We start from the raw sequence: 14,859 nt of genomic DNA on the forward strand, positions 1-14,859 counted from the left end.
TCTCAACTCCCCAAAACAGAATAAAAAGAGAAAAACACCACATAAATTAAGGAAACTCCTCCTCCACCAGCTTCTCCCTCCTCCTCCTCCACACAAATTCTCCCTCCTCCTCCTCCACTAGCTTCTCCCCTCCTCCTCCTATACCAGCTTCTCCCCCTCTCCCCCAGCTCTACCTTCTCCCCCTCCTCCTTCTCCACCACTTCTCCCCTCCTCCCCTTCCACACTTCTCCGCCATCACTAATCCTCCACCACGGTGTCTACTAATGGAACTTGCACCATATTTGAGCATATATGCGAAGTGCGCATGCGCATACGCATCCTATATCCTATATCATAGGGGGGCGGGGCTATCTCAGATATTTCGCAAGTCAGAAATTTCGCGCTACACCGGAACCCACACCCCACCCCCACCCCCCTGTGCACGCCACCGGCACTATACGATCTTTGTTCTAGACTACACGGGGTTGAGTCATGACATAAGCCAAACTCCACGACAGATGGCGCTCAGTTCTCAGAAATTGAAAGCGAGCATTTTCATAACCGCTTTTACAGAGATTACCGCTCGTAATATAACGGTCGCTAGGGCCTACTCACCAGAGCCTACTTACAAGTTACAAGAAAGTGTCAGTGTAGCGAACGCAGTCAAGCGTAACATGACGGACGACTGGTATTATACAGGTTAGCATTTTCAGTGCTGAAAATGAAACTGCCCGTTCTGAGACCGTGCCTAGCAGGCTAGCTCCAAGAAACGGTCTTGCTAGGGTTAGAAGACCATGTATAGACGATCGGTCGCACAGCCGGCTGGGTCTAATGACTGTGCCATACTTTTGCTGCAGTCGGCAGCACTGATCTCTACGGTACAGTAGCCCGACCAGGCTGTGCGACGGATTGTCTATACAATAAACGGTATTCTAAACGGTCTAAACGGTATTCTAACCCTAGCAATACCGTTTCTTGTAGCTAACGTTACAGTAGCTCTAGTAGTAGTACTATAGCCCGCAGGATCGCTGCCGCAGGGCGCGATCCTGCGGGCTATAGTACTAGAGCTAACGTTACAGTATACAATACCTAATTAATTAGCTGTTAATGACGCGCGGTCAAACCGATAGGCTTATATACAGGCCTGTAGTACGGGTTTATATAATCGGTAGGAAAGTGTATTTACCTATCATATCTCGCGATCTATATGAGATACGTTTCTATAATTCTACATGCCTAATGATACATGTCTTAGAAGTAATCACTGTGAGTTTCAAGTTAATTAACCCACGATTAACCTAATTAATTAGCTGTTAATGACGCGCGGTAATGCCTATAGGCTATTATACGCATATCTCGCGAAGAAGTCGAGTTGTGATTCTATAATTCCACATGCCTAATGAGACATGTCTTAGCTATAATCACTGTAAGTTTCAAGTTAATTGACCCACGATTAACCTAATTAATTAGCTGTTAATGACGCGCGGTCAAACCGATAGGCTTATATACAGGCCTGTAGTACGGGTTTATATAATCGGTAGGAAAGTGTATTTACCTATCATATCTCGCAAACTGTATGAGTTACGTTTCTATAATTCTACATGCATAATGATACATGTCTTAGAAATAAGCACTGTGAGTTTCGTGTTAATTGACCCACGATTAACCTAATTAATTAGCTGTTAATGACGCGCGGTCAAACCGATAGGCTTATATACAGGCCTGTAGTACGGGTTTATATAATCGGTAGGAAAGTGTATTTACCTATCATATCTCGCAAACTGTATGAGTTACGTTTCTATAATTCTACATGCATAATGATACATGTCTTAGAAATAAGCACTGTGAGTTTCGTGTTAATTGACCCACGATTAACCTAATTAATTAGCTGTTAATGACGCGCGGTCAAGCCCATAGGCTATTATACGCATATCTCGCGAAGAAGTCGAGTTGTGATTCTATAATTCTACATGCCTAATGAGACATGTTAGTCTATAAATCACTGTAATTTNATTTTTTTCGTACGCGTAAGAGCAAATACATGCGCGTGGCCCTAATCCTTACCCTAACCCTAACCCTAACCCTAACCCTAACCCAATCCCTATTTAAAAAAATATATACAAAAATTTTATTTTTAATTGTTGTTATTAAAATGTTGTAAATAAATCCTGTAAGTATTTGCGTTAATTGGAAGAAAATGTTAAACAGATAAAAATAGAAAAATACAGAAAACAGGAAAATAATTAGAAAACAGATGGGATTCGATCCACCGACCTTTCATACTTGATGCTTACGCTGTACACGCTACGCTATTACGACATATTGTATTTGAGAATTTTGGATGTGCTATGTATATGACTCCACACGCATGTATATTTACTCTTACCACTGATCTCTATAATATAATATTATCAGGAGTAAGATAATATATATTATCTTACTCCTGATATTATAGAGATCAGTGGCTCTTACGCGTACGAAAAAAATATTCACTGCCGGGCGAATAGCTAGCCTTGGTTTATTTGCCCGACCGTCGGGTCTATAGAAAACGGTTTCTTATTCGCCCGACAGTCGGGCCAATAGTCACTTTCGATCAATATGGCGGCACCCGACTCCGAACCTCCTGCCCGCGCCCGCCTGTACTGTCTGTACTGGGCGCATTGCACAGCTGTTGAACACCCCCCCTCCCCCCTCTAGCCGCACGCAAGTTTTTAAACCGTAGGATGGCGACGCCAGATTGATGTATCACGCGTCTCTGATTGGTGCGTTGGGTTTACCCACTGATCTCTATAATAATATCATTATTATTAATATTATTATCCTCTATATAATCCTCTTATTAATCCTCTATATAATCCTCTATATAATCTCTCTATATTATCCTCTTATAATCCTCTATATAATATTATTATAGAGATCAGTGGGTTTACCCCTCACAGCAGGCTATCCCAGAAACCACCGCACCGATGCATGCATGCATGCATATGCATGCATGTATGGATGGCACATCCATAACATATAATTTCAATACGGCTGAATACTCTAGCTGGTAGAGCGTCTGGCGTTACATCTGAAGTGCGTTAGTTCGAATCCCATCTGTTTACTATTTTTATTTTTCTATCTTTTTATTTTTTTATCTTTTTATTTTTCTATCTTTATCCAATTAACGCAAATATTTACATGATTTATTTACAATTCAATTTTTTTTTTTATTTAATTAAATTTATTAGTGTTAATTAAATTTAATTAGGGTTAGGGTTAGGGTTAGGGCTCTGGTTAAGGTTAGGGTTAGGGAGTAGGGCGTAGCAGAGCACTTAAATCAACTTGATTTAAGTGCTCTGGGCGTAGGCTGCGGTGGTTTCTGGGATAGGATCTCGACCGCACGTACCAATCAGAGACGCGTGATTCATCAATCTGGCGTCGCCATCCTACGGTTTAAAAACTCGCCCACCGCAAAGCACACACGCTATCATGCGAACTGTATGAGTTACGTTTCTAGAATTCTACATGCGTGATGATACATGTCTTAGAAGTAATCACTGTGAGTTTCGAGTTAATTGACCCACAATTAACCTAATTAATTAGCAATTATGCACGCGCGGTAATGCCTATAGGCTATTATACGCATATCTCGCGAAGGAGTCGAGTTGTAATTCTAGAATTCTACATGCATAATGATACATATCTTAGTTACAACCACTGTAAGTTTCGAGTTAATTGACCCACGATTACCCTAATTAATTAGCTGTTATTTACGCGCGGTAATGCCCATAGGCTTATACAGGCATATAGTACGGGTTTAACCGGTAGGAAAGTGTATTTACCTATCATATCTCGCAAACTGTATGAGTTACGTTTCTAGAATTCTACATGCGTGATGATACATGTCTTAATAATGTCTTGATGATGATACATGTCACGCGCGGTAATGCCCATAGGCTTCTATCGTTATGAGTTGGTGAGTTTTATAAGGTTGAAATAGACATTTTCGGGAAAAATCTCACGAACGTGCGGCAATTTACTTTGACAAAAGTTCTTATTTATTATAAGTAATAACAAATGACATGGATGCGATTGCATATGGTTGACAACTGTTTGGACGTGCCCAGTACAATAACAACTCTGCGAGGAAACGGATTGCTGTAATGTTGCATGCAATGGTCAGCAAATGGTGAAACGGCAACTAAGGTACATAAAGACGGCATTTGTTGGAGACGCCGCAGGGTGAAAAACATTCATACATAATGTGAATAACTCAACTGATATACTTCTGGGTAAGAGACATGCTCAGCCAGGATTGTCGAATAGCACTATTGTGGACTGAACTAACTGTGTTCTGCAAGCAATACTTTGTTCTAAAATATCATTATTGCAGATCGACGAGTCCCACTTCGGATGCGCGGAGGGTCATGCGGCCACCTCTGCCTACAAGAAAATGCATTTTTTAGTGTTTGACATAACATGAGTGATCATTCATCAGAGCCATTTCATTTCGTAACATGAATCGAAATTTAAAAAATTAGTACTTTTCTGGTGATGCTAATATTTGCAAGTTACACGATACACGATACAGTTAATAAAGCATATAACGAAATACACAATTATAAACGCCTGCGATGAAATTGTTGTCACTCAACGTCAATAAATTAACATAACTTGCTGCTGTTGCTGACTAGTTGGTTTTGTTATCACGTAGCATACGCTGTGACTAATTATAGCGCATCCGCATTACCCATTCAATGTGTTGATATCAATATATGCTATCCTAGAATATACACACCTTACAGCGGATAGCATTGGCGAATGCTATCGCACATGTGGTGGAACGCATCGACCCCACCGAACCGTAAGCTGCATTGTAACGCCCATAGGCTATTGCTCTCACGCGTTGGCTCTTTCTAACATTGCCTTCAATAAACTCAATCTTCACAGAGATCATAAGTCCGTGTATAAGTCTTCACAGAGATCATAAGTCCGTCTTTTCGTTTTTATTACTTCAAAACAAAACACGAAAAACAAAAAAGGGTAGTTATTCGAGAAGGCCGGGATGTGTATCTTACTATCACGTTTAACTCACCCCATATCGAGCGTGTGAGAGGGGACGGATACTAGGGTTGCAGCGGTATATGTAACGGTATTGCGATATTATCGCGGGGTAATGTTTTTTTAATTATCATACCGTAACAGCTCAATACCGCGGTTTTCTTATTGACGTGTACAGCGATGTCACGAAAATCTGACACAGCCATGCCGCGTTTTTTCCAGCCACGTGCGCGGTAGCGTCGCCTTTGATTGAAGTACGGGGCTCGATCGCGAGCGAGCGCGTAGCGCTCGCATTTCTGTGGGCTAGGCCACAGCAATATTCGACTGTTGCATTGTGTTCCGAGACTACCAACGCCCAACGCCCAACGCTGGAGTCGAGCGTTCTTGAGGTTGGGGCTTGTTAGTAGGTATTGTAGTGGCTTATGGTCACTTACAATCACGAATTGTGCGCCTGCTAAGTAGTGACGTAGCTTCGTTAATGCATAGATAATTGCATACGCCTCTCTCTCGATAATTGGCCAACGCATCTGCCCTTCATTGAGTTGATGACTAATATAGGAAATAACGACTTCATTCCCTTCGTCATTTGTCTGCGTGAGGGCAGCTCCCACTGCGTATGATGAGGCATCCGTGAATAGACGATAAGTCTTGGTAGGATCCGGGTATGCTAGGATTGGAGCTTCAACTAGCTTCTGCTTTAACGTCCGGAATGCATGTTCCGCATCGTCGTTCCATTTGAACTTGGCATACTTGTGCGTTAACGCTGTTAACGGCTTAGCGATGGTTGCAAAGGACTTTATATGCGCCCTGTAGTAGCTTGCCATGCCCAAGAATGAGCGTACCTCCTTGACTGTGGTAGGTGCCTTCAGTTGCTGGACCACCTGAACTTTCTTTGGATCCGGGGCGACGCCCTCAGGTGAAACGATGTGACCCAAGTAGTGGACTTTGTCCTTGAGGAACTCGCACTTTGATGCTTTAAGCTTAAGACCCGCACCACGTAGTCTGCTGAACACCTCAGCGATGTCTAAGAGATGCTGATCGAATGTTGGACTGAAGATGATGATGTCATCTATTTATGGAATAGCACATCTGTGATGTAGTCCGTCCAAGACGGTGTCCAACAATCGCTGATAGACACTGGGTGCGTTAGACAAGCCGAATGAAAGAACGTTATAGTGAAAAGCTCCTCTATACGTGATGAAACACGTCTTAGCCTTGTCCTCCTCTGCCATGGCTATTTGAAAGTAACCCGACTTTAAGTCAAGGGTTGAGTAGAAGCGTGCATTTCCCAATGATCCAAGGATATCTTTAATGCAGGGTAGCGGATACGTGTCTTTCCTTGTTACTTTGTTGAGTTTCCTGTAGTCTATAACCATTCGTCCTTCAGGTTCATCCTTCTTAGGAACAATTAAGGCTGGGCTTGCCCATAGGCTGTTGCTGGGTTCGATTATGTTCGCTTCCAACAGCTGATTAACATGATCGATCATCGGTCGATAATTGATTGGTGTTCTGTAGGGCTTCTGTCGGATAGGTGGATGTCCTTCCGTATCGATCGTCATTTCCACTAGGTTGGTTCGCCCAAGATCAAGATTACTTTCAGCAAATAGATCGCTGTTACTCCGTAGCAGATTCTCTATGGCTGCACGTTGATGCCTTAGTACATGGTCGAGACTGACCTTGATCGGAATAGATGATGATGCGTTCCCTCTCTGCTTATCGCTGGCTCCCTGTTGCATGGGTGTTTGTTGAGACGCTTGTCCCATGCTGATTGATGCTATCTGCTTCTTACTAATTGGTTGGACCACGGCAATGACACTGTTAATGTCGCACGCATACAGCGTGTCCGTTGTGTTGACTATCGGGAATTTAATGCAATGCTCCTTGTTTACAATGTCCAAGGTCTCCATGGGGAATATTCCTGGCTGATCCCTTAGTGCAGGTAGCACCTCTGTTCCTGTGATGAGTACTGTTGTATTGGCTGGTACGGCTTTCCCCAACTTGCCTTCACAGATAACGACCGTGCGCGGCGGAATCTGTATCTTCTTCTTGAGCAAGACAAGTTGAATGCGTTTGTCTTCTCCTCGTTCGATAGACGTTGGCTTTAATGTGACCACTGATCTTCCCACTGATAATATACCTCGTCGACAGTCGATCTTCATTCCTACTGCCTTCATGAAGTCATAGCCCATTATGGCAGCCTTCCACAGGTGCAAGACTATCTGAAATCGGAACCTCGTATTGTAGCGTCCAATGGTAAGTGGAATCATTGCTTCACCTACCGTTGTCAGTGGATGCCCCATAACTGATATCAGTCTGTTTGTTTGTTGTTGACAGCTCACTCTTCTGTCGCACATGTGATGGTAATCTTTTCCAGAGCTTATACAGAGTCACATACTTCCCGTTTCTTTCGTTCTGTTGCTGGAGACCGTCGTTTACCGTTCGCTCGGTTTTCCGTCTTACCTAAAATCGAGCGCGGGCGTTTTCCTGCTGACCCGTCATCCTGCATTGCCTCCATCTGTGTCCTGCACGACCGCATGCTGCACAGATAGGCTTGTTATCTGTGGTCCACTTGTACTGTACGCCGGTAGGTGGCGTACGCTTGTCTCGCTGTTGTGGACCCGTTGGATACCAGGTGTTTCTCGATCCCTGCCACGCTGCAGGTCCGCTGAACGTGGGCCGTGGGGCTGAGGTCCCATCGAACACTGGATCGGTGGTCGCTGCTGCGACCACTGCGCAGGTGCCCGTCTAAAGTTATACGGCCCTGTAGTTGCACGCTGCTGCTGAGGACTTGCTGCGGTACCTATGTTCCTAGGTGCCGGTTGCTGGTTATACGCACGCGGTGCTGGCATCGTGCATGTTGTTTCCAGTGCCAAGATGTCCGACACTATTCCTCGCATCTCTTGAATTTGCTTCTCTATGGCTGGAGTCTCTTCCACGTTGTCCACTTCCATTGCCTCATCTTCATGCCGTGTGCTGCGCAATCTGACCTCTTGGTCGATGGCTGCTTCGCCCACTGCCACCTTCACAGCTGCTGACAGTGTAGAAGGTTGATTACGAATGAGTGTCTCCTTGATCCCATCCATTCTCAGTCCATCGATGAATTGATCGACGACACGACTCTGTACGTGAACGTCATCCCATGCGTGGACTCCGAATGCTCGTCTTGCATCCACTTCCAATCGCTTGGTGTAGACCACTACCCCCTCCTGACGAGCTTGCTTGTCTCGCTTAAACTTTTGTAGTGAGATGGCTACGGCTGTACTGTCTACGTATTTCTCTCGCAGTAGTACGCCGAGTTCCACGCATCCCATCGTGGGTTTCCGTGTCAGTAGAGATGCTGCATAATTAGCTGCCTCTCCACGCAGTAGACGTAACGCAAAGCGAGCCCTCCTTACGTCATCTGATTCTCCCATTATCAAACCAACCCTCTCCAAATTAATTAGCCATTGCTCAAAGGTTACCTCTGACTTCTCATCGCCTGAAAACACCTGAAATGTGCTCAGCGCACCCAACGCCTGCACCTCCTTGATCAAAGAATCCATTTGCGACATCGGTGCGATCGGTTCAAGATGAGGTAACTTGGTCGGTGGTTCCATACCAGATACAGGGTTATCAATGATTAACTAAACCTTAGCACTAGCATTTACTATCATTGCTTAGACTTAAACACATAATCCCACCCCATACTATACGACTGAGCACATCGTGTTGTACTTACATAAAAGTAACATGCATCTCGCTCAGATGTGATGATTCTCGCTCGCTGTAGCTGCTGATGCTGCTGGCAGTGGATGGCTGGCACCAAGAAACCAAGTTCTGCGTACTGTTGCAGTAATGTTATCGCCTGACTGCTGCTGATGGATGATGGTGTTCACCTGTTGCTGCAAGGTGATCAAAGCGCAACAAGGTACGAGGTCTAGTGTCAAAGACGAATCGCTGACGTTGCTGCTGCAGGTGCTGCTGTTGTCGTTGTGGCTGCTGTAGATGCTGCCGACGTTGCCGTTGGTATGGCTGCGTATGCTGCTGCTGTTGTTGCTGCCGCTGCTGATACAGCTGCTGTTGCTGTTGTTGATACAGTTGCTGTTGCTGCTGTCGCTGCTGCTGATACAGCTGCTGTTGCTGTTGCCGTTGCTGCTGCTGTTGTCGTCGTTGTTGCTGCTGCTGCTGTTGTCGACGTAGTTGACGATTGCAATACGTTGCATACTGCAGTAGTCTAGTGTATGCCCTCTGTCGTACGATGCGTTGATGATGAAATACGGTTGGGGCTGCCGGTGTCGCTGCTCCCTCGCCGTAGACGCTGTTGTTTACACTAACAACAATGGCGTTGACGACTCTGACAATGACTCATTCTCTGACGAGAAGGCTGGCGCTTGCTTGACGATCTGCAGCCCGGATAACCGCGCGAAGCGCGCAAACGCCGCGCAACGGCAAGCTTTCACGACATCGCTGCACTATCTGAATTTACTTCAACGGGGCCCTGGTATATGCCAAAGCCGTATAATCGTTGACTTGAGCAGTTCTGGCGATTGGACGACGGATTTCACTACCAATGTAGCTTGAGATTTGCTTGAAATGCTCGTATAACTTTTTTGGCGACTCGGCGCGCTCGTTTTGCTGTAAAAAACGGATTTGCACTTTCTTCTTTGTTTGTTTCTGTTGATGAGTGTAGTACATATGGCGTGCGATAGACGGCGCAACGAACGCCGAGGCTTAGGCATAGTAAACTGGTACCAGTTCGCCACCTTTACTCTGGCATATCGCTACACTCACGTAGTGTAGCGTGTGGAACTGTCGACCGGGTACCAGTCTATATGCATATAGCCTCGTTTCCTGTGCAGCACGGATCGCCGGCGCTAACCGCTTATAACCGGCCTGCAGGCTAGACTCACGTACAACACCCACGTACTCACGTAGTGTAGCGTGTGGAACTGTTGACCGGGTACCAGTCTATATGCACATGGATTGATAGCATGGCATCTATGTTATAACCATGGAAAAGTTTCTTATTGTTCGTCGTTTAATTCGTTAAATAATGACTAGCCAAAAACTGGAATTCTTTTCATCGGAAGGTCATCTAATTAAAATGAAAGTCGAATTTTGTTATGGGCAGACTAACGACTATAAATATGTATGTAACAAGCGTAGATGCAGCTTTACAAATTTGTTTACATACCGGGCGGTGGTTGGTAGCCGTGTTATGTCGAATCTATGATCTTGCAGTGCAGCCTTGATCTTGCAGTTCAGACTTGCAGTCATACACTGATATGTACAGTCTTGTCGGCTTATTTACATTACTATCATAGTGACGGGAAGTTGTACTTGCAAGTAGTTGTAGTGTACGGCAGTTGCTGTATACTGATCCATAGACTGATAGCTAAGGTTAGTAAGCTGTACTGGCGACGTAAATTAACCCACTAATTTCATAGATGGTCATGTAATAATAGAAATGAATGAAACCCTGAATGTTGCCAATTATATTTATTACAGGTTATTTTTACTTGCCTATAAGCCTTAGAGTCCTATACATAATACGATGTATTGCATTGGATGTGTTTGTGCGGCTTTGTTGACATGTATATGTGCTACAGTGTTCTTCGGCTTAGGCTTAGTCACTCGATGGATAATCGATGGTGGGAGGCGCAGTCCCAGTCTATATTAGCCTTTGTCCTGTGCAGCCTATTTTCCATTATGCGGGCCCAAGGTATCGCGAACGCCGGAATGATCGTTCGAGTCTTTCTCTGTGTTTTTGCGATCACAACAGCTCGGTTACGAACAAGCCATTGTTTTATATAACAATGTTGAACACATGTTCACGCTGCCAAAATGTCTACCTCTGTTCCCCCACTAAAATTGCGGACTGTTCGCTGGCAGCTATGGATCTGTGCGGCCGTGCCAGTGGATATTCGGCGCACGGATCCATAGCTGCCAGCACTGCATACTGTCGTAGGAATTTCCAACTGCACTCAAGATCTGCGCTTAGCGCTTCAGATCAATACCTCCTTTCGGCAACGCTTCTCTAGTATCCCGTCTCATCTGGATAACGATTGGCGCTAATGTTGACGGTGATGCTGAGTGGTGACGTGCGATGTGTAGATAGCTGTTGCTGCTATGCTGTCCTTTCTCCTCCGCACGAATCCTGGTCACGGCACCAATGAAATCTAGTTCGGATCAGATGATCGTATATTATAAGTGTTCGTGGTTAGCCTTGCACTGTGTTTTTGTTTCTTGTAACCGCAGGTTCTTTGTCGTGCTTAGCTAAAAAGCTACTTTGAGGAATAGTCACGTATAGGAACAAACTCTGAAGAGTTGAAGTGGTGTTGACGTACTAAGAGTTTACTTCACACATATATAAACATATGCTCGAGGCTGGTTCACACATAAAAATGCCTCATTAATTATTCACATAATAAATGCTGTATTCGCATATAAAATATAGCCCTCATTACATATGCGCACAAATATCTGCGCTTACACACGGTAAAAGAAAGCAGACTCAGTAGATTCTACACACTAAAACTACACGTCGCGTAGTCTTGACGCGACTCGCAGTAACACACGTACTTTAGCACAACAGGAAAGATTCTAACTCCTTGAACGCGCGCGCCCTTATAATGGACGCCTGCCCGTGACGTCATCCTAGGAGGCACCACCGGTTACGGTGCCTATAATGGCTTTATTATTATTATGTCTAAACTGTCACCTAATTACATCCTACTACTACCTACCTACTACTACTAGCTACTAGCTAGCTACGGTCCTGGCTACTAGGGGCCGCTGTCGTCTATCCCACTGCAAACCTTTGGGTTAAAAACGGCCATTCTACCAGGACTGGTAGAATCGCCACGCCAAGATTACGATGTTTCCTGACATCCGCCTGACATCCGTTCTGGCGTTAATCTACCATCTTTACATCCTCTCTAGCTAGTAAACAGGAAGGGGCGGAAGGCCACACGTTGTAGCATAGGACCCATGTTGTAGCATAGGAGACTTACACGTATCTATTTATTTATGTTACATTCTATACCGCATACTATGCTAATTATATATGCCTATACTTGACGTTGGCGTCACCCACACACTATGTTAATTATGTCTACTCATTAGCACGGAATATACAGCTATTTAGATGCGACAGATGTGCACAGATAGGTGTATATATATATATAGATATATATACATATATACATCCACGCGCATTCACATATCCACGCACGCCTATATACGCATCATATGCAGTAATGACCATCATACACCTATCAAAATTACACGTCTAAGTTAAATACATGGGCCTACGCAATCACATGCATTACACGTAGGCACGTGCATTTATACGCAGCTACGCAGGCCATGTAAGTTCAATGTATTATACTTCCTTGTCTACACATCTATCATATATATAGATGCATGTATACAACATCCTATGTAGTAATTAATATCAACACAATATCATTATCACACGCGCAAACTAATTAAAGCGTGTGATATGTATATACTAAATGCACGTATCCGCGCATCAGCTGACTTCGGTCCAAGGCCAAGCCTTTCATACATGTTTCAATGGAAGTGGACACAGGTAGCTTTATCGGCTGACATATAAACGCGTGTCACCCACTTCTACGCCCGCGATGATTTAAACATACATAGTCTAAGGCGCACACGCGCCTTGCTCGACCTTGGGCAGCTAGCCAGCTGACTAACGCGTGTAGGCGCGACCACCTATGTGTATAACATGTGCGCGCAGGTAATTTCTAAATAAACAACTTTTAACACTAATTACGCACGTGCACTGTTACACGTGTAGTGAGCTACGCCAGCAGGAGCCTGACTGATGTAGAGCGCAGATACTCCCAAACGGAGGAGGCTCTCGCATTGGTGGGGGCATGCGAGCGTTTCCACGCATATCTATATGGTATTGAATTCGAGATGTTGACGGATCACAAACCGTTGGAAGGTGATTTACTCCAAAAGCGTAGAAACCCCAGCACGCATTGAACGTGGTGGCCTGAGACTGCAACCGTACAAGTATGTCGCGACCTGGATACCTGGCTCCAGAAACATCGGCAGATGTTTTGTCGCGTCTGACGACGACAATTCGTCAAAACGTGGTGAACGTCGAAGATGAATACATCCGATTTGTGGCGTTGAACGCAGCACCACAAGCAATACCGGTCGAAGAGATCGAACGAGAAATCTGCGAATGATCGCAGAATTCGCGACTTGAGAGAGTGTGTCCAGACAGGTGACTGGCAAAGCTGTCCATCGGGTTACACAGGTGTAGTACGTTATGAACTAGCGACGCTGGGACAGCTTATTTTGAGAGGTACTAAATTAGTAATACCAACCTCACTGAGGAAGAGAACTGTACAGTTGGCACATGAGGGCCACCAGGGCATTGTTAAGACTAAACAGAGACTACGAACCAAGGTGTGGTGGCCTGGTATTGATCGTGCGGCAGAACACGTGTGTAGAATGTGTCACGAGTGTCAATTGGTAGGGACGCCTTCTCCGCCAGAACCGCTTAAGAGAACGGAGTTGCCAACAGGACCCTGGCAGGATCTAGCAGCAGATCTGCTTGGTCCAATGCCAATGGGGGAATATCTGCTGGTAGTCGTCGATTATTACAGCCGTTATTTCGAAATCGACGTGCTAAAGTCTGTGACGTCAGAGAAAGTGATTGCGTCAATGGATAACATGTTCACTACTCACGGCTTGGCATCATCAGTAAAGACTGATAACGGACCTCAGTTCGTTTCAGACAAATTCGAGTCATACATGAAGAACGACATAGAACATAGGAGGTCAACGCCGTTGTGGCCGCAGGCTAGCAGCGAGGTCGAGAGGCAAAACAGGACATTGCTTAAATCTATGAAAATCGCACAGGCTCAAAACCGAGACTGGAAGTTGGAACTGAACAAGTTTCTAACCGCGTATAGGTCGACTCCACACACGACAACAGGGGTAAGCCCAGCCGAGCTGCTGTTTGGCAGGAAAATACGTACCAAGTTACCAGATGTCATACGCCTAGGCGTGAGCGAGGAGGACGCGACTTCTCGCGACAGTGACGTGAGAGAGAGAGATGCTAATCGCAAACAGAAAGGGAAGGAGTATGCAGACAGCCATCGCGGCACGCAAAAGACTGACATTGAACCTGAGGAAAGAGTGTTGATGCAAAGGAGGTATCCATGCAACAAACTCTCAACGCGATTTGAGCACGAGCCATACACAGTAGTTGGACGGTGTGGTAGTGAGATTATAGTGGAGTCGCCTGAAGGAGCACGCTATCGACGCAATGTGGCGCACCTGAAAAAGTACTTTGCTGATCAACCGCGGGAACGCGGAACAGTAACTGTGAAGGGTGATGACGACATGGTCCATCTTGATGATGTAATCGATGTAGGTGATGACGTGATTGATGATGCTGTTAATCATGAAACACCTCGTCGACTGAGTCCAATCGTAAACGGTAGTCCAATAGCCGGTTCTCCGCGACCATCACGTATTCGTCGTCCACCTGTCCACCTTGCGGATTATGCCACTGGTTATTAGTAGGACAGTGTTTGATTTTGGCCAGAGTGTAAATGGCCACATGTTGTGAATCGGTTATTATTTTCAGTATGTAACCAGAACATTTCAGTGTGAAATATTATCAGTTACTTTATTCTAGTACTATGGACAGTACAGTTTTATTGATAGCTATTTTGTGTTTTGATGATTCCTAAATGGACAATTGGACTGGGAAGACTGTAATGATTTGATAAAAGAATACTTCCACATATAGTGCATACTGTTAGCAATCGGTTTATTCTACTGGAGTAATAATAATCTAGAAGGGGAGGG

At 44.9% G+C, this 14,859-nt stretch overlaps 1 protein-coding gene across 1 annotated transcript; it reads left to right on the forward strand.

Annotated features, from left to right (window-relative positions):
• Positions 1-12,579: 12,579 nt before the first annotated feature.
• On the forward strand, positions 12,580-14,661 carry LOC106817942 (uncharacterized protein K02A2.6-like). Its single transcript, XM_014822650.1, has 4 exons — positions 12,580-12,595; positions 12,824-12,973; positions 13,295-14,419; positions 14,636-14,661. The coding sequence occupies exons 1-4, from the start codon at positions 12,580-12,582 to the stop codon at positions 14,659-14,661; spliced, it is 1,317 nt and encodes a 438-aa protein (XP_014678136.1).
• Positions 14,662-14,859: the final 198 nt, after the last annotated feature.

Source organism: Priapulus caudatus, unplaced genomic scaffold, assembly GCF_000485595.1.
Source record: "Priapulus caudatus unplaced genomic scaffold, Priapulus_caudatus-5.0.1 Scaffold1937, whole genome shotgun sequence".
Classification (NCBI taxonomy): domain Eukaryota; kingdom Metazoa; phylum Priapulida; class Priapulimorpha; order Priapulimorphida; family Priapulidae; genus Priapulus; species Priapulus caudatus.

Coding starts and splice junctions, on each gene's coding strand:
- LOC106817942 (XM_014822650.1), top strand. Junction 12,974..13,294: donor GGATCACAAACCGTTGGAAG/GTGATTTACTCC, acceptor CGGGTTACACAG/GTGTAGTACGTTATGAACTA. Junction 14,420..14,635: donor TGATGATGTAATCGATGTAG/GTGATGACGTGA, acceptor TATTATTTTCAG/TATGTAACCAGAACATTTCA.